Source organism: Staurois parvus, unplaced genomic scaffold (genome assembly GCF_062004578.1).
Source record: "Staurois parvus isolate SC_StPar_1 unplaced genomic scaffold, SC_StPar_1.0 ptg000047l, whole genome shotgun sequence".
Lineage (NCBI taxonomy): Eukaryota > Metazoa > Chordata > Amphibia > Anura > Ranidae > Staurois > Staurois parvus.
Window position 1 is genome coordinate 6,967,750 of NW_028317843.1, and position 22,207 is coordinate 6,989,956.

At 40.8% G+C, this 22,207-nt stretch overlaps 1 protein-coding gene across 2 annotated transcripts in view; it reads right to left on the reverse strand.

Moving 5' to 3' along the window:
- Positions 1-7,593: 7,593 nt before the first annotated feature.
- The window catches only part of OXR1 (oxidation resistance 1), a 55,051-nt gene continuing 40,437 nt past the window's right edge, over positions 7,594-22,207 (reverse strand). For both annotated transcript variants that reach the window (XM_089664460.1, XM_089664461.1), the window contains 3 exons: positions 20,990-21,085; positions 18,292-18,365; positions 7,594-14,222 (listed from right to left, as the gene is read on the reverse strand). In XM_089664460.1, coding sequence (XP_089520586.1) covers positions 14,087-14,222; positions 18,292-18,365; positions 20,990-21,085 — 306 coding nt within the window. In that variant the 3' untranslated portion in view covers positions 7,594-14,086. The remainder of the gene's footprint in view (positions 14,223-18,291; positions 18,366-20,989; positions 21,086-22,207) is intronic.

Here is a 22,207-nt window from a genome sequence, read left to right on the forward strand (position 1 = left end):
AAGTTATGTGGAAGGGAAAAGTGTAGAAGAAAAAAGGTGCACAAGCAGCAGGGATGACCGCAGCCTGGAGAGAATTGCCAGGAAAAGGCCATTCAAAAGTGTTGGGGACTTTCACAAGGAGTGGACTGAGGCTGGAGTCAGTGCATCAAGAGCCACCACACACAGACAGATCCTGGACATGGGCTTCAAATGTCGTATTCCTCTTGTCAAGCTGCTCCTGAACAACAAACAACGTCAGAAGCGTTTTACCTGGGCTAAAGAAAAACAGACCTGGTCTGTTGCTCAGTGGTCCAAAGTCCTGATGAGAGCAACTTTTGCATCTCATTTGGAAACAAAGGACCTAGAGTATGGAGGAAGAATGGAGAGGCACACACTGCAAGATGCTTGAAGTCCAGTGTGAAGTTTCCACAGTCAGTGTTGATTTGGGGAGCCATGTCATCTGCTGGTGTTGGTCCAATGTGCTTCATTAAGTCCAGGGTCAATGCAGCCGTCTACCAGGAGATTTTGGAGCACTTCATGCTTCCTTCCGCAGACGAGCTTTATGGGGATGCTGACTTCATTTTCCAGCAGGACTTGGCACCTGCCCATGCTGCCAAAAGCAGCAAACCCTGGTTAAATGACGGTGGGATTACTGTGCTTGATTGGCCAGCAAACTCACCTGACCTGAACCCCATAAAGAATATATGGGGCATTGCCAAGAGAAAGATGAGAGACATGAGACCGAACAATGCAGACGAGCTGAAGGCCGCTATTGAAGCATCCTGGTCTTCCATAACACCTCAGCAGTGCCACAGGCTGATAGCTTCCATGCCACGTCGCATTGAGGCAGTAATTGCTGCAAAAGGGGCCCAAACCAAGTACTGAGTACATATGCATGCTTCTACTTTTCAGAGGTCCGATATTGTTCTATGTACAATCCTTGTTTTATTGATTGCATGTAATATTCTAATTTTCTGAGATTGTGGATTTGGGGTTTTCATGAGCTGTAAGCCATAATCCTCACAATTATGACAAATCACGGCTTGAACTATCTTGCTTTACATGTAATGAGTCTATCTCATATATTAGTTTCACCTTTTAAGTTGCATTACTGAAATAAATGAACTTTTGCACGATATTCTAATTTTTTTAGTTTCACCTGTACATAGGATGTCTTTTGGCACACTGACTTATGAAGTTCTTGTGCTACCATCTGTTGCCGTGTTACAAAAGTAGTCTCAAAACCTCTTGATACCACTTTGTAGGTCATATATGAACCTACATATATTGTATGTAATCCATTCACAAAATTAAAAACCAAAGCAAAGACACTCCAACAGTGCTCACATCCAAAACACTTCCAGATATGTTGGGTGCCGGTGTACTCCTGCCATCACCCCCTGCAGGCAGGTCCGAGACAAGGCAGGGGGATGTGTCCTGGGCGTAGTGTTGATATGGGAAGGGGGGGGGGGGCACGCTGGGAGCTTCAGCTACTCCTTTCTTGCGCACCTCACTGGTAGAAGAGACTGCAGGACTTTTTTTCATCCAAGACAGGGCGGTACTCTGTACCACCTCCTCAGGCTCTGCCCTGTGATCACTGCTGTCACTTGATAACACAGAAGCTGGTAGAGGAAGTTTCCTGTGGCGCTCACTTTCTCTTCCGGCTTCTGTGTTTACATGTAACAGAGCGCCCCACACAGACAACTCCCTGCCCTGCACCATGACGGCAAAGCCCAGCCTCTTGGCAACAACTCCACTTGTACTGAGAAATTGGAATAGGGAGAGTTCAGTACCGAGGGGGGGGGGGTTTAAAGTAGAACCTTGCTTTCTCAACCAACATTGGCTATTTTTAATTCTTATGCTGCTAGCATTCGTAAACAGATAGGAATGTATAGTATATCCTATTTACTTGTTTAAACTATTTTTTCATGTTTCCTAAGTTACTTCCTGGTTTCTTGCCTAGGCAAATATATACATCCTAGGAGTCATCTGGAGCGGAGGAGGGGTTTTCTCAGCTAAGAACATCCTCTTGCTTGTATGCCTGAACTAAGGGCAGATGGATTCCAGGAAGTAAAGGTTAGCTAAACCATCTGTAAATAAAAAGATGGCCACCGCCCAAGTCTATAACTGGCTTATATAGCAAGGACACAAACAGGCATTACAAATGAAGGGGAGAGAACAATGTTCTTGGACAACTTGCCAGCCAGCGTGCCAACAACCAGGGGTGGACTGACCATTTGGAAACTCGGGCACTGCCTGAGGGCCCAGGGTCAGTAGGGGACCCCATGAGATGCCCCTGGTACCTTTTTCATAGGCTTTTTTGAGTTTGGGCAAGGATACAGGGGCGCCATGATCCCCTATGGCCCCATGAGTTGTCCGTCCGCCCCTGCCAACAACCGAATTAACCTAACAGTATGCGTTTATAACAGGGGTTTAGTTAGCAAACATTTGCAAATACATATGTAAGCCACAGAGCCACGTCATGGCACCCTGATAATCTGTGGTCCTAACTACAATTTCTGAGAGCCCCATAGTAGAGGCACATGTATTTAATGGATAGATCAAGGATAACATATAGCACAATGGCAGCCAGGGCCTCCTAGTGCACCCACTCACCTAAACTCCAACATGCAAATAAAAAGATGGCCACCGCCCAAGTCTATAACTGGCTTATATAGCAAGGACACAAACAGGCATCACATAGCGAATGAAGGGGAGAGAACAATGTTCTTGGACAACTTGCCAACAACCGAATTAACCTAACAGTATGCGTTTATAACAGAACATTGTTCTCTCCCCTTCATTCGCTATGTGATGCCTGCTATGTGATGCCTGCTATGTGCCAGGATGCCCTGGCTGCCATTGTGCTAAATGCTAGGGTCCTGTGCACTTCTTTGCCTTTAAGAGGGGTGGGCTCCCTCAAGTCCACCTGCCCTTGATCTATCCATTAAATACATGTGCCTCTACTATGAGGGCTCTCAGAAATTGTCGAGTTAGGACCACAGATTATCAGGGTGCCGTGACGTGGCTCTGTGGCTTACGTATGTATTTGCAAATGTATGCTAACTAAACCCGTTATAAATGCATACTGTTAGACAGGTTAATTCGCTTGTTGGCAAGCTGGCTGGCAAGTTGTCCAAGAACATTGTTCTCTCCCCTTCATTAGCTAAACCATCTGCCCTTAGTCAAGATGGTCACGGCCAGAAATGCTAGTGGGTGTTTTTCAAAGGGATTTCTCAGAGAAATCAAGTAAGGAGATATGATTGGATGGAGGAGTTTGCTTTGAATATTAAACATAAATTAAATAGCGTTTTTGCTTTGTGGTGCCCAGATCCAGTGTAGTTCTGCCTTAAGGATAGCACTCGGTACTAGGAAGGGTGCTTTGCATGTTACTATCTTCTGTGCCCTCATCAGACATCACAGATACAGGGACACGTTTACCCACATTGACACTCATGCAGCATAATTTTTGGTTTCAGCAACACTACTGACGCAAGCACCCTTTCTTCCTTCCAGTGATACCCCCAGTGCAGGGACATTATTGTCTCCTAGTGACACCACCAACATGGGACACTTTTTCTACTTCCAATGACACAGGCATTTTTTCCTCACCTACACTGATGTGGGCTGTTTTTCCTCTTCTCAACACTACCAACATAGGGCAGTCACACAGCAGACACAGGGGCATTTTTTCCCCATTCAGTGGCACCACTAACTCAGGGGCATTTTTTTCCCCATTCAGTGGCACCACTAACTCAGTGGTGTCACTGAAAGGAAAAAATGTCCCCGAGCTAGTGGTGCCACAGAATGGGGAAAAACATGTCCCCGAGTTAGTGGTGTCACTGAAAGGAAAAAATGTTCCTAACTCAGGGACATTTTTTTCCCCTTTCAGTGACACCAACTCAGGGACATTTTTTCCTTTGCTACATTTAGCTCCATATTTATGCCCCAATTTTTCACTGTAGTGTACCACAGTTATCGGTACTATTTCAGCACATGCCACAAACATTACATACCTTTTGGTGTGTGCCGTTTTTGGTCATGTCCCCTTTTTTACCCGGGGATAAAGAGGGTGCAGTTTCCCATATTCACTCTGGGCACCAGTTGACCTTGTAAGTGACATGATATATGAGCTTTAAATGGACCTGCCACAGAAATATAAACCAAAACAAGGCAAAACCACCCAAAGAAAATTTATATTCAGGCCGACTTACCAGTGTGTTGGATGCCTGCTTTCTCTCTGCTTGTCCCGACATCTATACAGGTCACAGTAGTGATGTAAGGGGCAGCAGGAGGAACCACAGCATGGGGAGGAGGCAGACAGGCATCTGACGTATTTGCATGCAAAGATTTGTTTTTGGGGCAGATTTGCTCCACAACAGAGAAATGATTTTATGAACAAGCATTGCCACAGTGTCCTTTTTTACAGGTGCTTTTTCTTTCAGCTAAAATTACATAAAAATTATTTAAACATTTATTGGTGGCATTGCTGAAAATGAAGGTATGTGACATGATCCTGTCAAGTCCCTATGGTGTTGTATCACGTGTAGTACTCAGCAAGGTAGTGCAAAATGATTGTATGAACGCCATCCACAACATAGGCACTAACCATTTTTCACCTCTGCCCATAAACTAAAGAGAACCTGGGAAAATATGCTGGCTAACATGCCCATTCCTTTTTTTTCAATAAGGTAAATCACTGCCCCAGAACAAGTATGCTGATAAGAAATGAACAGTTTGCTATGAATGTTAGTAGGCTGACTGTTTTGGTTTGGCACTCAGTACTTCAAAAATTCAAAATTAGAGAAGCCAGAGGATCAGCATTGCAGCCAACCAACTAGCATCATGCAATGTCTTTGTGTATGACCAGTCTTACCAGTAAAAGCTGCTTCCTATACAGACACAGGCTTCATTAAATCATCATGACTGGGTTATTGAAAGAAAAAAAAAAGCCTTAAAAAAGATAGTTCCATAATTAGTCTGGCTAGAAAAAGACAAAAGTCCATCCAGTTCAACCATAAAAAAAAAAAGTTAGAATCCTATACCCACAGTTGATCCAGAGGAAGGCAAAAAAACCCAGCAAAGCATGATCCAATTTGCTCCTGCATGGAAAACAATTACTTCCTGATCCCCCCGAGAGGCAATCGGATATTCTCTGGATCAACTTTACCTATAAATGTTAGTAACCAGTTATATTCTGTGTATCCAAGAAATAATCCAGGCCTTTTTTAAACCAATCCACTAAGTTGGCCAGAACCAACTCTTGAGGGAATCTATTCCACATTTTCACAGCTCTCACTGTGAAGAAACCTTTCTGTATTTGGAGATTAAATTTATTTTCCTCCGGATGTAAAGAGTGCCCCCTTGTCCTCTGTGATGACCTCAGGGTGAATAACTCTACACCGAGTTCACTATATGAACCACTGATGTATTTATACATGTTGATCATATCCCCCTAAATCTCCTCTTCTCAAGAGAGAATAAATTCAGTTCCTCTAATCTTTCCTCATAGCTGATCTCCTCCATGCCTCTTATCACTTTGGTTGTCCTTCTCTGTACTTTCTCCAGTTCCCCAATGTTCTTTTTGTGAATTGGTGCCCAAAATTTAATTGAATATTTCTGATGAGGTCTCACTAATGATTTGTACCGGGGTAATATGATATCTCTCTCTCTGGAGTCTATACCTATTTTAATACAAGAGAGGATTTTGCTCACTTTAGAAACCTCCTTCTCCACCATTGAAAATGAATGTAGCCAACATCTAAGAACTGATAGGCTGCAATATATTACATTTTAGATTATGGGTTTAATAATGCTTTAACAACCACGTGAACAGAAGTCCTTGTAAATCAGAGAAATAGACGCCTGGTGCTAAAGAGCCCATGAAGCACTAAAGCTGGTCCCGTTTTTTTTTTTTCATACAACCAGCAAGCCTAACAAAAAAACAACTAACAGATTCCTCCATCTGCACAAACGAGGTGGAATGAGGTTTCCCTCCGCCGCCAGGACATTACATTCCGACAGCTTTAGCCGCTGATCAAGAAAAGTTTTCCAATATGCTCCTTTGACAGAAGCTGATCAAAGGGTCAACTTCTGAAAAAAATGGGGACTGCTACACATTGACTGAAAATGTATCAGTCCTTGCTGAACTGGATGGATTTTGTTCAGTGTGTGGCCAGCTTTTCAGATCTAGTAGAATGTGGAGGAATCCTATCCTTCAAACTATAGGCCTTATCGATAACATGTCTGATCCACCTAACAATAGTGGAGCAAGAGGCAGGGATCCCTTTGCAGGAACCTTCAGTAGGCACAAATCATGAATCCGATTACCTAAAAGTGGCAGTTTCTGAAAGGTAAACTCACATTGTATGCACCATGCCCAGACAGTGAAGAGAGATTTCTTTAGGATGGTTCCGAGCAAGACGTAAGGAAGGAAGGACAATCCAGACTACAGTAAAGAAGCTTTCATAAAACAAAGCAAGCTTCTCTCAGAGAAAGGAGGTCCATCACCTTATGGGAAGTGGAAGGGCTTTATTTCTTTATTTTCAGTGTCCAGTAAAATGAAATGTAGGTGCACAGAACCCATTTTTAATGAAGCAAAGAAACAGGTGTCCTGTTCTATACGGTCAGGGAACACAGTTTCTGTATGGTTTCAGTTTAAACCATGTCTGGCTCTGTGTACACTCTAAATGAGCTAAATGGATTGGGTGCAGTTTTTCCTGGTGTTGTGTTTCATACAGCCGATCACCTGTTTTCCTTTCACGTCATTGAAAGGTCCTCTTAGATGTCAGGTCATCAATGCTGCAGCTGCTTTACCATCTCTGTATATAGATCCATCTGCTACAGATATCCACTCTTCATTTATAGGAGCATGTCCTGAATTGACTGATAGCAAGGAGCACAGTAGCTTATATAACGACACAAAGTACTGAATACATGCAGGCTCAAGTCAAAATCAGCTATTTTATACTATGGTGCCATTTATTTTAATTAACCTACAATGTGCTAGGAGTCTATTAGCTACATGGATAACCACTGTTATGCATTTAAGAGAATTCCTCCTTTCTCAATTTTCTATTATTGAATCCAAAAACTACTGATGAAGGGAGAGGCCATTGACTGTACTAAGGTGTCCGTTTATGACACAGAGAATAGCTGCAATTCAGAGGATCACAGCTACTCTCTGGTCATTCACAGTTTATGATACTCAGGAGATCAGCGAGGAGCGATGTCAGCCCTTCACTGGAGATCTGTGTTCTCCCTCCAGATTCTCCAGCCCAGAGCTGGAGAATCGGAGGAACCGCAAACTAAGCAGCGATAATTTACCTGTTTAGTAAACTAATCTCTTACTGTAATCTCACAAGATTATAGTAAAAGCAGCCGTTTTCCAGCGTTTGTAGATCGTTCTCCCTTCGTTCGGAGAACTGATCTTCACTGCTTCATGAAAGGCATTCACAGGAGAACTGTGTTCTCCGAGAATGCCGGAGAACTGAGCAGCGATCATTTACCGCTGGTTCATAAACAGACACCTAAGAGAAAAGTCAGCAAGGAATGGCATCAGTCATTATGTGGTCATGAAGCAAACACAAACACACACACAATAAAAATACCAGATTTCTGTTAATATTGTACATGTATTTATTGTCTATATATATTTATACATATATTTATAATCATATCACTATGACCTTATAGTACTTAAAATCCATTACAGGATTAGTAATAGTCTTAAATCCACAAAGACAATAATAGTGCTGTGGAAGACCAGAGGGGAGAGAGGCCAATATATTTACATTTATTCTACATACCAGATCTAGCAAGAATATAGCGCTATGTACACAGAGAAAGGTTATGCCCTGTATATCTATTCACATTCAGCATTAGCACGGTACAGATAAGGTGTCTTCCCTTTTTTTCCAAAGCGTTAGCTTCTTTTTGGATTTTTTTTATTTTTTAATGTTCTCAGATAACCTAAGGGTTTTCAGGTGCTATACTTGTAACCCAGATCTAAGCTTCCATCAAGTAAAAATGATGAGGGGACCTGCATGTGCATACATTTATAATAACACATATGCATGCAAATTATATGTATAAGGAAGGAAACTTCTTGCTATTAAACATTGTTTGCTCTTTTTAATATATTTATCATTGTATATTCAAATGTATTCCTGTAGTATTAAAACAATATATATATATATATATTTAACCGCAACATATTTGAATATACAATGTGTTGCGGTTAGGTGATACAATTTGAATATTATACATATATAATTATTTTTTTATAAAACCTACATGCAACACATTTTAATATACAATGACAAATATATTAGAAACAGCAAACAATGTTCACTAGCAAGAGACTTTCTTCCATACATATAATGGGACCACTTTTATTTATTGCAAATTGATACGATTACAATAGATATCCCCCAACTATTTGCCAAGATGTGGGTGTGGATGCCTCTATTAAAAGAGAACATTTTCATGAAACCTTTATGATCATGTAAATATAAATGGATCTATCATTTGAGAGCATATTATAAACATGGCAGTGTATATTCAAATAACTGTGGTATTAATACAAATATAAATATATAGTAAATTTAGCCTAAGTCCCTATATCACTGCTACTTAATGGACGTTTACTTTTGCAGTATGGTGGCACTCTAAGACTTGTATGAGTCCTAGAGTCACCTTCACCTCCCTGTTATGTAAAACTGAATAAGCCAACCCAGATCTAGGCAAGCACCATCCAGCTCATCAGACCTCATCTATAGAAGTGTATTATGAAAGAAAGACTGGTCAGATTCCTGCTGTTAAGCATCAGAGTCGTGTTGCGTAGCACAGAATTTCCTGCTCCACTGTACCATAAGCAGCAGCAAACAAGTGCCAGCAACCTACAGCTTAGCCACACCACTCACAAAGCCGGCCACAACAGGTCCACAGGATGCATTGTTAGGAGGCAATGTTTCCAATGTGCCCACTGCAGCAGGAATCATCTAAGAAGCAAGTTTACTTAGGCTGTCCCTACAGGGCATCTTAATTGCCTCATGGCAGCAAAAGCCCCTGGCAACACAGACAGTTGTTCCTTCAAGCTCTGATACATGAAGCATATGGTCTTCCAATGGCGGTCCTCAAGGCTTTCCAATGTGGGTTGCATTCTATACTTTCCAAAACCTGTAACATATTTAAAGCACGCTTTGGAAAATTGAAAAGGTGCAAGTTAAAGAACATGCAGCAATAAACGCAATGGAGAACAGTAGCACTGGTCACATCATGAGAACATTTTGCGCACTCATTGTCATGTTCACAAGTAGAACTGTTCAGCCTATGTTTTCAGACCTTAAGGCTCTTTAACAGTGCTTTAGATCTGGTCATACACTTAAGCAGGTCAGAGATGATTCTATTTTCCTTCCTTTCACCACGGGTTGCAGGAAAGAAAAAAGAAAAACGCTCAATTCCCCAATCGGCACATTCAGTTTTGATGGGGGAATCCCTCCCACAGAGCTAATGTGTTCTGCCAGTGGGAAGCCTTCTTGACTGACAAAACACAATGATTACTGCTAGTGGCTCTGGCTGCTGGCAGTAATTGCATCCAAAAAAATCAAGACAGGATGGTTGCTCGATGGACGGACTTCACTACAACCCACCTGCTCATAGATGGATTGAATCTTGGCTGGTCCCTGCTGAACCAAGTGAGATTCAATCCATCTATGGCCGGCTTTAGAGGTGAAAATGGCTGGCTTTAGAGGTGACTAATGCTTGTCACACTAGCAATTCTATTTCTGGAGATAACATACCAATGACAAAGTCTCTAACACACCACTCATCTCCTAATACAGTGCCACTCCCTTGTTGACCAGACCAGTGAAACATCCCTCCATGGCTGCTCCCTTGCTATCGAATGAGATTCTGTGACTTTTTGGCCAGTTTATAAGTTATGTTTATTAAGGAAGCAGAATCTCCAGTGTGACAAAGTCTTTACACAGGTACTGGCAGTGGAGAAAACAGGCGTTGTCGGGGACAGTGGAGAAAACAGGCATTGTCGGGGACAGCGGAGAAAACCGGCATTGTCGGGGACAGCGGAGAAAACAGGCATTGTCGGGGACAGTGGAGAAAACAGGCATTGTCGGGGACAGTGGAGAAAACAGGCATTGTCGGGGACAGTGTACACAAGTTTATGAGATCGGTTTGAGTCAGTTTAAGATCAGTTTGTGCTTTGCTTTTTTCTTTTTTTTTTTCCCATCCATGCACATAAATGTGAGTGCAAGGAACATGGATAGTAAACACACCCCAAATGCCTGTGTACACTCTAACCCCATCTTGAGGACCACAGCTGAGACCACTGGATTAGACAATGCCTAGAGAGCATGCAGTAACAGGTAAAAGCTCAGTCCATGTGTAACCAGATACATAGGGCATGTGTGTCAGATTTCTATATAGTTAGGCAATGCATTAAAATATTACAAAGTTATACCAATCCAATTATCTCATCTGCAATAATGTAAACAAAACTAGAAAACATGCACTTTAAGGCTAGTCAGACAGGTTGCTTTTAGTATGTAACTGACACAGAGCCTTTGAACTATAACACATGCTTTAACATTTGTCACAGTGAAATCTGCTGACATACCATCAGCTTGGCATACTGACAGATTACACCAAGAAAGACACTACATGCCTCTTAGCTGAAGGTTTCTCACACTAGCCAGTTCCATCTGAATGCTTTAAATTTGGAGAATAAGCTCTGCGGCCTTGTCATACAGGCAGGAAAGGCACCTGTACACCGATGTGTAACAGGACCACACAGCTCACCTGCGATACCTCTTAAAAAGTTCATATTGTGCCAATTGTCAGATATGTTGCTGGCAGTTTCCATCTGACATTAGGGCAAGTTTGCACAAACAACATTAGACATAGACCTTCATAACTGAAGCATCTATTTTCTGTGCCAAAAAAAAAAAAAAGACACGGTCGATCAAAGGTTTCCACATGAATTCATCTTTGCTCCGATGAGTGTAGAGGAGAGTGGTCCACTCATAATCTCTACTGTGTCTCCCCTGGGCTGATGTGACGAAGGCCTAAAAGAAGCCGATTGATAGGAGGGACCTGATCAAACCTTTGTGTTTAAAATGCATGTACTTTAACATGTTTTTCACAAGTGCCTGAGTATTTTTCCAGCATTACAGTAAAGGTTTTTGTCCCTTCAGAGGGTAATACACTTTGTACATTTTTATTTGGAGCCAAATCACAAAGCCTAGGGCAGAACAAACTATAGCAAAACCTGGGGCAATCCCCCATTGTGTTTAAAAACAAGACTTGTTTGGCTGTCAAGAACAATGGCTCCACCCAAAAATCCATTGTTTTGCCCTTGTTCTTGTAATTCAGCTCCTCTCTTGGAGCATCTCTAACAATAAAGACAACAGCTTTTAAGCCTGGGGTCAGTTAAAGTGATTGTCCATCCTGAAATTTCAGTTATTTTATTCCTTTTAATACACACGCACCAAAAACGCAACAATACAAAAAGTCCACTGTGACTAACTTGCAACAATTACAAGGTTTGCCCAACTATGACCTTACTCTTGATAGCAATCTCGGAGGACCAGCAATAGGAAACACAGATCTAACTCAGACCTTCCAACTCCCAGAAAAACCATGAGAAGACTGCAGTAGATGAACAGCTGCTGCCTACATCTGAATCCTTACATAAGCCATTCCATTTGGCTTTTATTCGGTTCCAAAAACCAAAAAAAAAAAAAAAAGTTAAAGTGCTATAAGCAAACCCGTCAAATGAACACGTTTCTATAAGAACAACGCTACTTTTTTCAACATTAAATTTACAAGATAATATACAGGTTTATCAAACAGCTGAATCTTCAGCACAGAAAAATAAACTCACTGTCACACTGAGAACAGCAACTGTACTCGCATAACACCGAATAGAAGCATCGTAACTGAAAGTGTTCTGCTGAGCCGTTATTGCACAAAGGCTTAGATTTCTCTACTAAACAGCTACCGATAGAGCCTAGACTGTTTTATTTTTCTCCTCTGAGGTCACATGACAGATTGCATATTCCACAAAAAATACAAATTACAATACTGTCTACTTATTGTACACGTCAACCATTTTGATTGGGTACTAAAAGTACAACATATACGCACCCGGTACAAAACTACAATAGACTTTCCTGCTTGTGGTGTTCCCCCGCTGTCTAGGAACATTATGTATGGTATGAATAATCCATTGTGTTCAGATCTCTGAACCAAAATACAAAAATAGTTATTGAACCAACTGGACTGAATGTTCATAAAAGTCTTTAGGCTTCAAGGCCATTATGAAGTTATATTTTGGTGTGGGCAGACACTGATGGACTGCTTCACCTGGTGTAGCTTGTTTCTCCTCCATCTCCACTGGTGTCACCTTCTCATGATTAATATTTTACATTATGGGGGCTTTACTGGGGACCAGCTATACTATCATGTGGTTTACAGGCAGATATGGGAAATTATTTGGTGTCCTCATCACTGGATTACTGTGGAGTTAAAAGTCATCATGTGATTCAATTTGTCAGCAACCGGCCAAAACCGATTACCCCGTTGAAGGCAAAGTAACATTTTCTCTCGATATCCAACCATCCCACTGCCAAGAGTCTTAAGTAAAAAGACCTGAACCCACATGGGTCCAAAAACTAAGCACATGGGTCTGAGGAACCCACCCTATAAAAATCTCGGGCCTAGAAACTTGCTGTCTGGGTAATGAGCACTGCATTGTAGAAGGAAAAGTACTGCGTACCTCATATATCATAGGGCTTTCACGTAGAAATTGGCTAGCAAGGGAACACAGAATTTGTTTCAACAACAGAGGATGGTCTTCCAGTGTAACGGTTTACTTTGCCTTAAATGAACAAAGTTAACCTATATTGGGGCAATACAGAGGCTGCCACTGCTCCACTCCCTTTTCAAAAATGCTAGTTTCATGGCCATCATGCTAAATCAATGAATTTGATACTTTCTGAGAGACACACTAACAACAAATAGGCAGGTTAGGAGTTTCTCTAAGTGAGCACCTGGTTTAGAATTGAAGCCATCTTAGCCCAGCCATTCTGACCCAGGTGCTGGCATTTCCAGGAGGACAGCAATTACAGCGTCCATGTTTACCTCCGTATAGAACTCCTTTGAAAAGGTATTTCTACATAAAACAATCCCTGGCAGTATATTCTCAATGTTACCTACAGTAAAGCAAGCTTCCTCAGATACAACCCTGCCACCAGATTATTCAGAACCTCCTGAGTCCCATTTGTAAACATCAGGATGCGGTTACAATGCAGAATACCATTATTACTGAACACACAAGTTGTGTTCTCAAATTCACCAGCAAGTTACACAACATTTGACATTGCAGGAACTCAAGTAAAGGGATGGTAAAAACATTCTTGGGATAGGGAGTTTGAGTTAGATACCTGGGGTTGTTTTGCTGAAAATACCCTTGCACAACCAGTCTAGGGTTTCATGTTCCCCACAATGTATAATGAAATAAAAAGGAGAATAAAGAAGTGAGAGGATGACAACTTCAATGGGTTAAGTAGAAAGGTGCAGGCATATTGAATATAATTGGCAGGTCTTGCTACTGGAGTCCTTGAGAGACCCAGAAAGGAATCCAATTTCACACATTAGTGCCCACCTACAACCAAAATATAACTTTTGGGTGAATGTATCAATTAACTTGGCTTCTAAAATACCTTACTGGGGGAAGGTTTAAAACAATGCAACAGCTGTTATAACTTCACAGCTGACCACATGGAAATAACTGCAGTCTGCTTGTGATATGTGTACTTCTACAACCTTCTAGACTTGAGCCAGTGACAGAGAAAGTGACAGAGTTACGACAGTCATCAAAAACGTACAGTTACAGCTTCACCCAATATTCATGTCCGAAAATAGATATAACTACCGAAAAAAATAAAAAATTACTATGGTTAAATATTAACAAAAATACAAATATATTAAAAGGGTATATATTAGTAAGCTGCAGTACGTGGAGTCTCTCCTCCTCTCTTCTGTACAAGGTTGAGAAGATAATCCTGTGCTCTATTTATTTACATATTTACTCGAATGCCCAAATTTCAATGTCTTGGACAATGAAATCTTCTTTCTTAGAAAGTGTAGTATTTTCAAAGGTTTTACACGAGTGACTTCTCCCGTGGTAAAGGTCTCCGTCCAGCCATAGCGCAAACTCTCCTCTGAAAGAACAAGGAGACAAAAATAAGTGAACCTTAAAATTAAGGTGGTCAGAAGTACAAGAATATAGGATGATAAAGGTATTTCTCTAATCAACAGTCTCATATTTATTGCAGTTTTACCTTTAAACTACTATGTCACCAAAAAAAAAAAAAAGTCCAGCTACTGATTTTAGCTCTCTTGCAGGGCATCACTAGATGAACAACCTTCAGCATCCAAAACTTCTGGTTGTGTTGGATGCCTGCGTCGGCCACTGTGGTTTCAACCGCTGGCTACTATATCTGTGCTGTGTCCCTGCAGGCTGGCAGGTGGAACCACAACACACAATAGGGGGGATCAGGGGCATTCAGTTGTTTGAGTGCAAGAGAATGAAGATCCGAGACATGGGGTGTGGACCAGGTAAGTATTTTTAACTCTTTTACAAGGTTTTTTTTTTTTCACAACAGTCTTGTTAAAACCGCTAATTTTAAGACTATATCTTCCCACACAAACAGCTGGAATGATGTTCAGATGAGCATTTTATTACAGACTACTTTTGTTCCTTATCCATCCTAACATTATTCAGCAAAAGCACTTTTTTCTGCTACAAACCTTAAAAAGGTATAATTTCAGTCAAAACTGAAGACAATTTTGCTAACCGTATTGCAATCCAGGAGGTCTTTAAACACATCGACCTCAGGCTCATTGCTGTCCCACACAACGCAAACCTCATGTATTTAAAGCAGAACTAAATCCACAGCTTTGACAGTTTCTCAGAATAGTTACATTCAAGGAATCCCATGAATGTTCCTTTCTGCATCATGGGTAGAACCATCAAAGAAACCCTCTTATGACACCATCCCTTTTGTAACTTTAAACCCACCAGCTGGAGGAGGAGAAAGTGAACTGGGACTTTATTTGTGCCCTAAAGAGGACATATAGCAAGATAAAAATCAATCCAACTATACTACAAAAATAAAATCCAATGAAGAAAAGAACAGAGAAAATAAAAATCAAAATTGACATAATGGACGCATATTTGAGGTTTCAAGGTAGCAAATGTTGAGTTTATATTTTGGTTATATTGTTATTAGTGTTTTGTACAGCCGTATCAGCTATCCTCAAAAGGGCATGGATCCTGAAGAAGCAAGAATATCATGAAATGCATCAATTATGCTACCTAGAACTGCAAATATGTGTCTATTATGCCAATTTTGATATGGTGATTGATTCTTTTCCTTGTACTTTTTAAATTAGAATTTAATTTTTTGGTATATGATTAAAGTCCCAATTCACTTGCTCCTCCTCCAGGTGGTGGGAGAATGGAGGATTATTATAGGGCATCCTGTGAATGAAAACTGTCACAGCTGCTTGTGCTCTCAACTGAACGGTCAAGCCATTAGATGGCTGGTGTCATAACTGATCACACGTGCAGAGCCACAATGATCGCAAATCAAACCAAGGCCAAGATGGCAGCTTCCTTGCAGTAAAGAATAGGAGGATTTAGTTCCCCTTTAAGTGTCAGTACGAAGTTTAAATCTGACAGGTGACAGGCTGAGCAGAGAAATGTCTCAGAAACACTCAATGCATATGTGAGAAGCTCTGTGCAATCTGACTGCAGTGGGTTATACAGACGCAAGAATAAAGTGACAAGTTCTGGTTAAAAAAAATAAAAATAAAAATCTAATTTAAGTATGTATTAAAAAGTCAAAAAGCACACATTCTATGACTCTCAACCTCCTCTAAATCTCAAAATTCCTTTTTTTATTGCTACGGTGACCAGACTTATTAGAGGATGGCTACGCTTATACTTCATGTATGTAGGAATGTAGCCATCCGCTTTCCTGCTCCCTCCCAGGATGGACTATGGGATTTGTAGTGTGCATAGAGCACTGGAAAAAAGAGGTTTGGGAGCGGATAGTGGGCGTTACAAGGAGGCAGAAGACACCATAAGAAACAATTTAATGAATAATAGATTACAGGTCTGTAAAATAGTGGATGTGAATGGATTATTTTAAAGAATGAGGATATTATTTAATGTAACATTAGGATAAAGGGAATAGGCCTACTGACTTGGACAACATTAGCAGTTCAACAATTGATTTCACCTGCTGTCTGAAAGGCATCTAAGATGTTAGGGTCAATATTAGACATTCAAAGCAAATCAAGCAGTGCCGGGGAGTGCTGCATGTCACCGTAAACAAGCAACTAGCTCTATAGTAAGAGATTACTTGGCTCATTTGCTTCCAGTTACAAAGTGTACATCGCCATCTAGAGGCTTCAAGACAATGCTACAGTTTACTTCTCAGAATGGACCAGATCATTTTTTTCCTGACGTTCTTCTACAATAATGCATGTACATTCACAGAGAAGGTGGTCATGCATACTCTTATAGTTTACAAATAAAAATATCAAAGACTAAAGTATCTCCATGTATGAGACAAGTAGACTCTATAGACACTCACCAGCAACTTTATTAGGTACACCTTGCTAGTGCCAAGAAAATCTCCCCCACACCATTACACCACCACCACCAGCCTGAACAGTTAATACACGGCAGGACAGATCCATGCTTTCATGTTGTTTACATCAAATTCTGACCCTACCATCTGAATGTTGCAGCAAACAGTCTGCCCATTTTCCTCTGACATCAACAAGGCATGTTCATTCACACAACTGCCACTCACTGGATTTTTTCTCTTTTTTATTATTCTCTGTAAATCCTAGAGAATAGGGATGCACAAATACCGTTTTTTAAATCGACGAGTAACGATACTTTCGGTCAAGTACTTGCGGATACCAAGTACCGATACTTTGTGGTGTGATTTGCATTAATGGACGCAAATTGCACCGCAAAGAATAGCATGCAATTTGAACAGGAATTTGAACAGGTGTTACCAAGCAATTGAACAGGTGTACATAATAAAGTGACCAGTGAGTGTATACTCCTAACACTTGTCAGATAGGTACTAGGGCATCACCCAAACTACACACTTTGTTTTTAGTGAATTCTACAGAAATTGTATGCAAACCTAACATTTTTTTTAGTATCCATCATTTTTTAGAAGGCTATAGAGTGGTTAGCACTTTTGCCTTGGACTGCTGGGGTCATGGTTTTAAGCCCAACCAGAGACACATGGGTTACCACTGGGTACTCATTTCCACATTCCAAAACACGGGGGTAGGTTAACCGGCACCTTATCAGAGAGGTTCCAGTGCATGTACGCATGTGCCAGTTTGCATGTGGCTGGCACAGAGTTTAGTCTGTGCCAAAAGAGTGGTTTGTTGTCCAGACAGACTCACTGACTGGCTTTACCAGAATGCTGGTTGCTAAATACTTTTAACAGACCCCAAGAGAATAATGTCTTGGCACTGATCATACGACTTGTTCCAGAACAATGCAAATTTTAGCATTTTACAAAATATATAGCCATTTCAAGTGCATTTACATATGGAGGGTAACTAAACCTCCCAGGGTTACTTCTTGGGTTTGGGTCATTAGTCTATTTAAACACTGTACAGATTTGACTGTACTCCCCATTCTGTAACTTTAATGTAAAATGTGGTTATATAGCGCTAGATTATATTTTTAAGGGTTAGTTTACCTTTTCAGAAAAAAATTAAAAGATAAAACAGGGTACACCCTCCCAACTCACTCGCTGCATTTGCCTTTATGGGTGATGAGCAGTCAATGCCCACACAGCTGGTATGATCCAGGGATTTGACATTCCTGCTGTTCTTCCTCTTCTTTCTGTAGGGCTTCTGGGATGGATCAGAGCAATTCTGATGCATGTGACCGCTTTCACCAATCTGAGTCCCTCTGATCTGTCCTGGAAGCCCTACAGAAAGATGGGGAAAAAAAAGGAGTAGGGATTTCAAATCCCCGGACTGCTACACTGGCTGCGCATGCAATGACAGCTCATCACCCAGGAAGGCAAGTGCAGCGAACCAGGGAAGTGAGGAGGGTGTAGAGTGTTGGTTCACCTTTTCATTTTTTTTTTAAATAAAGGTAAGCTTACACTTTAAACATAAAATTGTCAGTCCCCTAAAAAGGATTGCAGCACATTATTGTTACAGTACAAAGACACTTACCCTCCTCCACCGAATGCTAGTGAGTCCATATCACCTTTGATAAAGAACATATTATCTCCTGTCCATTTAAACACCTAGGAAAGAACAGAAGAAAACAATAACAAGTTGCATTCCTCCCCTCCCTTTTTACAGTCATATGTCCTAACAACTACCAATCATGTCATGTGATATAAGTTCTCTATAATTCCTACGGTCACAAGAAGCTTACAAAATAATAATGCAAAGAGTTCAAAGAGATAAATAGACTATCCAGCACTGCTATTAAAAGGAGACCAGAAAGAGGAAGCTGTCTGGCTTTTATTTTCCATCTACAAGAATGTGAGTAAAGATTACAAGTGTAAGTATTCATAATTACTACTGACATACTACTGTATAAAAGTTAAAGTGACCCTGTCACTAGGATAACTATGTGCCCTGTCTGGCAATCTTCGCTGTCTTACAGAGCTACATGCACTACTGATATCCAACACGTCTTGGTCCCCCAATGGGCACCACTGTTCCTCCTGATGTCTGCTATGGCACTACTGCATCCTACAATGAGGTAACAGCCCGTCCCACTGGCTCCTGATGAGAAGCCTTGACCAAAAGCATTCATGGACAGCTTGGTCAGCGTACTGGAAGCTTGCAGTGAGCATGCTCTCAAAACACAAACATCATACTGCCATGGAGGCATTTGTGCCACAGCTGGGCAATAAATCCAACCTTCCTTGCTGCCACAGTCAGCAAGAGGTTAATGCATTAATTTGCAGAAAATAAACACAAAGCAAAAAATTGCTAGACTTCTTAAAACTAGACAGTATAAACATGTCAAGAAGAGATGGGTTTTCCTGTTTTGATTAGTCACTGTAAACTTAAATGTGTTCTAATTAAGACCTCATTTATACAAGTTGTAATCACCAGGGCTAATCATGGCTGATTAAATGTGTTGATGAAGCCATAATATTCCCCCAACAGCCCATCTGAGATCCAACGTCTGTGTATTCAGAAGAAATAAATAACCCCGGATGAGTAGCAGAGTTTCTACAATGTGAAAATGCAGTATAGAATAAGGGGGCTGAACTGTAAAATGTGGAGGTGTTGAAAACCATCTGTGATACCACTAGCTGCCCATAATATTCCAGATGCCTTTCTTGAAATGAGGGTTATGAATTTACAGCTGGAATCAAACCTTTTCCTGCCAACTACTTCAATTAAAATTCTGATGCACAATTGTAAAGCCACGGGGCGTTACAATCCAAATTTCTCAATTCTTTCCCAATATGCGGAACAGGATCAAAAGACAATGAAGTAGCAAACAAATCAACTGAACTGAGGCTGTTTGGTTGTGTTACAGAAACCGATCACAACTAACCCAGTGAGTGCAGAAAGCAGGTACCAACTGATTGCTGCACATACTAATAAAATTTTGAGTTACTGCATCCAAGGGTATGCAAAGGCTGAGGATATGGAAAACAATTTGTGGAATGGTGGCACCAACAAGAAGCATCTGCATTCCATTATCTAGTTCATGTTTATATGCTCTGCCTTTTTTCAAAACAGGAATTTTTAAAGGGGCTCTTGGGAATTTCAAGGTTCTTGAAGTAGGTTAAGATGCATGATAATCTATCTTCTGTCTATTAAAATGTTAATCTTGTTATAGACGGTTTTCTTCAACGTTGTCTTATGCCTTCATTTTAGAATATTTCTTCATCTTATTGATAGTGGTTCTTTTTGTCTACAAGGTTTAATATTAACATGGGTAAATATTTTCTCTTCTGCCTAATCTACTATTGCACAGTGTGCTTCTTAAAGGGTAAGCCCACTCAATATGAAATTTCAGCTATGGGTGAAGCCTGGCATGCTAAAGCACCTCTGGCCTTCTTATAATCTCATGGAAGTCGCAGCAATGAAATCTACTTTGCACAGTTACTAGGTCTTTTCCAACTAAAAGTGAAGCTTTCAATGTTTTGCCCAACTTCGCGTGGAGGAACTCAAACAACCAGCAGTGAGCCGTGATCGTAACAAAACTGAACACCTTTGGGTTGATTTGCAACAACTGTTTTCTTGTCCAAAGTCCAAATCTAAACTCACAAAAAAATTTTTTGCAAAATGGACACAAAATCCCACATGCACTGTGGAAAATCTTCCCAGAACAATGAAGACTGGTAAAGCAGCACATGGTGCCCATAGTTTTGGAATGAAATGTCAAAAAGTATATGGTGTGATGGTAAGGTGTCTAAAAACATATATAGTGTACTGTACTTTTAAGTGGTTTCTGTAACTTGTTAGAATGGCACTGTTGAAATAAAATATTGGAACTTTGAATTCACATCATCCATATATTGTATTAGAAACACAATATCACTGCCGCTTCACCCTCCCTGACAGATGACAAGCAAAAATCTATGACGCAGAGATGCACTTCTTTGCTGACTCTACAATCCCAGGGACAGGCCTGATATTGCCTAGAAGCCCATAGTCTCTGCATTAGTTTCCAGAGTGTTCTTGGGAGAAGAGGTACAGCCACTTGTGATCAGAGGGGAAACATAAATTGGGATTTTATTAGTAGTAGATAAATTAACCTTCACTGCTTGGCTCTCCTCTATCCTGAAAAAGAGTAATTCGTCTATATCCCGAGCAGGGTATCCACCTGGGATACTATAAATAAGGGAACAGGAAAGTAAGCAATATACAGACCTATTATGGAGAATCCACTCACCTGAAAGTCAGGACAAAATGTAAACAGGAAAGTCTCCCCAGTGCCATAGAAGCAATCACTCACTTTAAATGGCTCTGATGCTAATGCTCCAAAAATCTGTAAAAACAGAAATATCACATTGACTTCTATGTTATATAAATGATATTGTTTTAAAATACAAATTATACAGTGGATATTGGCATAAGATGAAGATGAGCCCAGATGACTAACAACAAAATTCTATTTTCAAAAAAAAGGAAAACATTATACAATATTCATATCTAACAAAAATTTTCAAAAAGGAGCTGACAGAAAACTCCCTTTGCATCTAGTATGAATGACAGGCTTCGGAGCTGGTTCCATGTTACAGTGATCCCTCATGTACAAAAGTTCCATTTCTACCAGTCCAGGCTGTCTGCTGACACCAGTGTTTCTCATCTGCTGAGTGCAGTTATCCTACTGCTGGACTGCAGCCTGACAGCTGTCAGAATGCTCGAGTGTGTACAGTGCTGTGGGTCTTTCTGCTCTCCACCTGCACTAAATACTTCCACCTCCACCCCGCAACATGACAGCTCTCAATAGTGGCTGCTGCTCTTCCTCCTAGACAAGCTGCGGTGTTGTTTGGTCACATATGTTGACCCAACTAAAGTGAGCCAGAAGCAGCAGGCTAAGCAGTAGGTCCTTTTGTATGTGGGTTATCGATACACATGGGTGATTTGGCTCGTACAACCAAAAAACTGGGCATTCAGGGATGTATGCCCCGAACTTCCGTGTAACAGTTACGGTAACGCATATTTTTAAACGGATTAATTTCTTTTTATTACAAGTACATAAATGCATCTCCCTACTTTTATGGAAAAAAATTGATTTTTTATATTCTATACCTGTCAGGGTATAAAAACTTTTTCTGTGAATTTACTGGGCCCTTGTCTCACAAAGGCTGAGAACCACTGGCCTGCACTGATGTTCAATTTTTATCTGACACGGCTCTATTTTTGGCATCTACGGAAGCTACACTGCTCAGTACACAGAGTGATCCCAGCAATATGCAGAGCTCCATCCATGGGTGCTAGGGTGTCATGACAGATGCAGAATACACTTCTGCTACAACAAGCATTAGTCTGGCAATGCTACCAACAGGTCATAGCCAAGATTAGTAATAACTAGTGCAGCACAGAAGTGCATGCACCAGGGACAAGACAAGGGCGTCTATAATTCTCTATGGTCATTCCCTGCCCT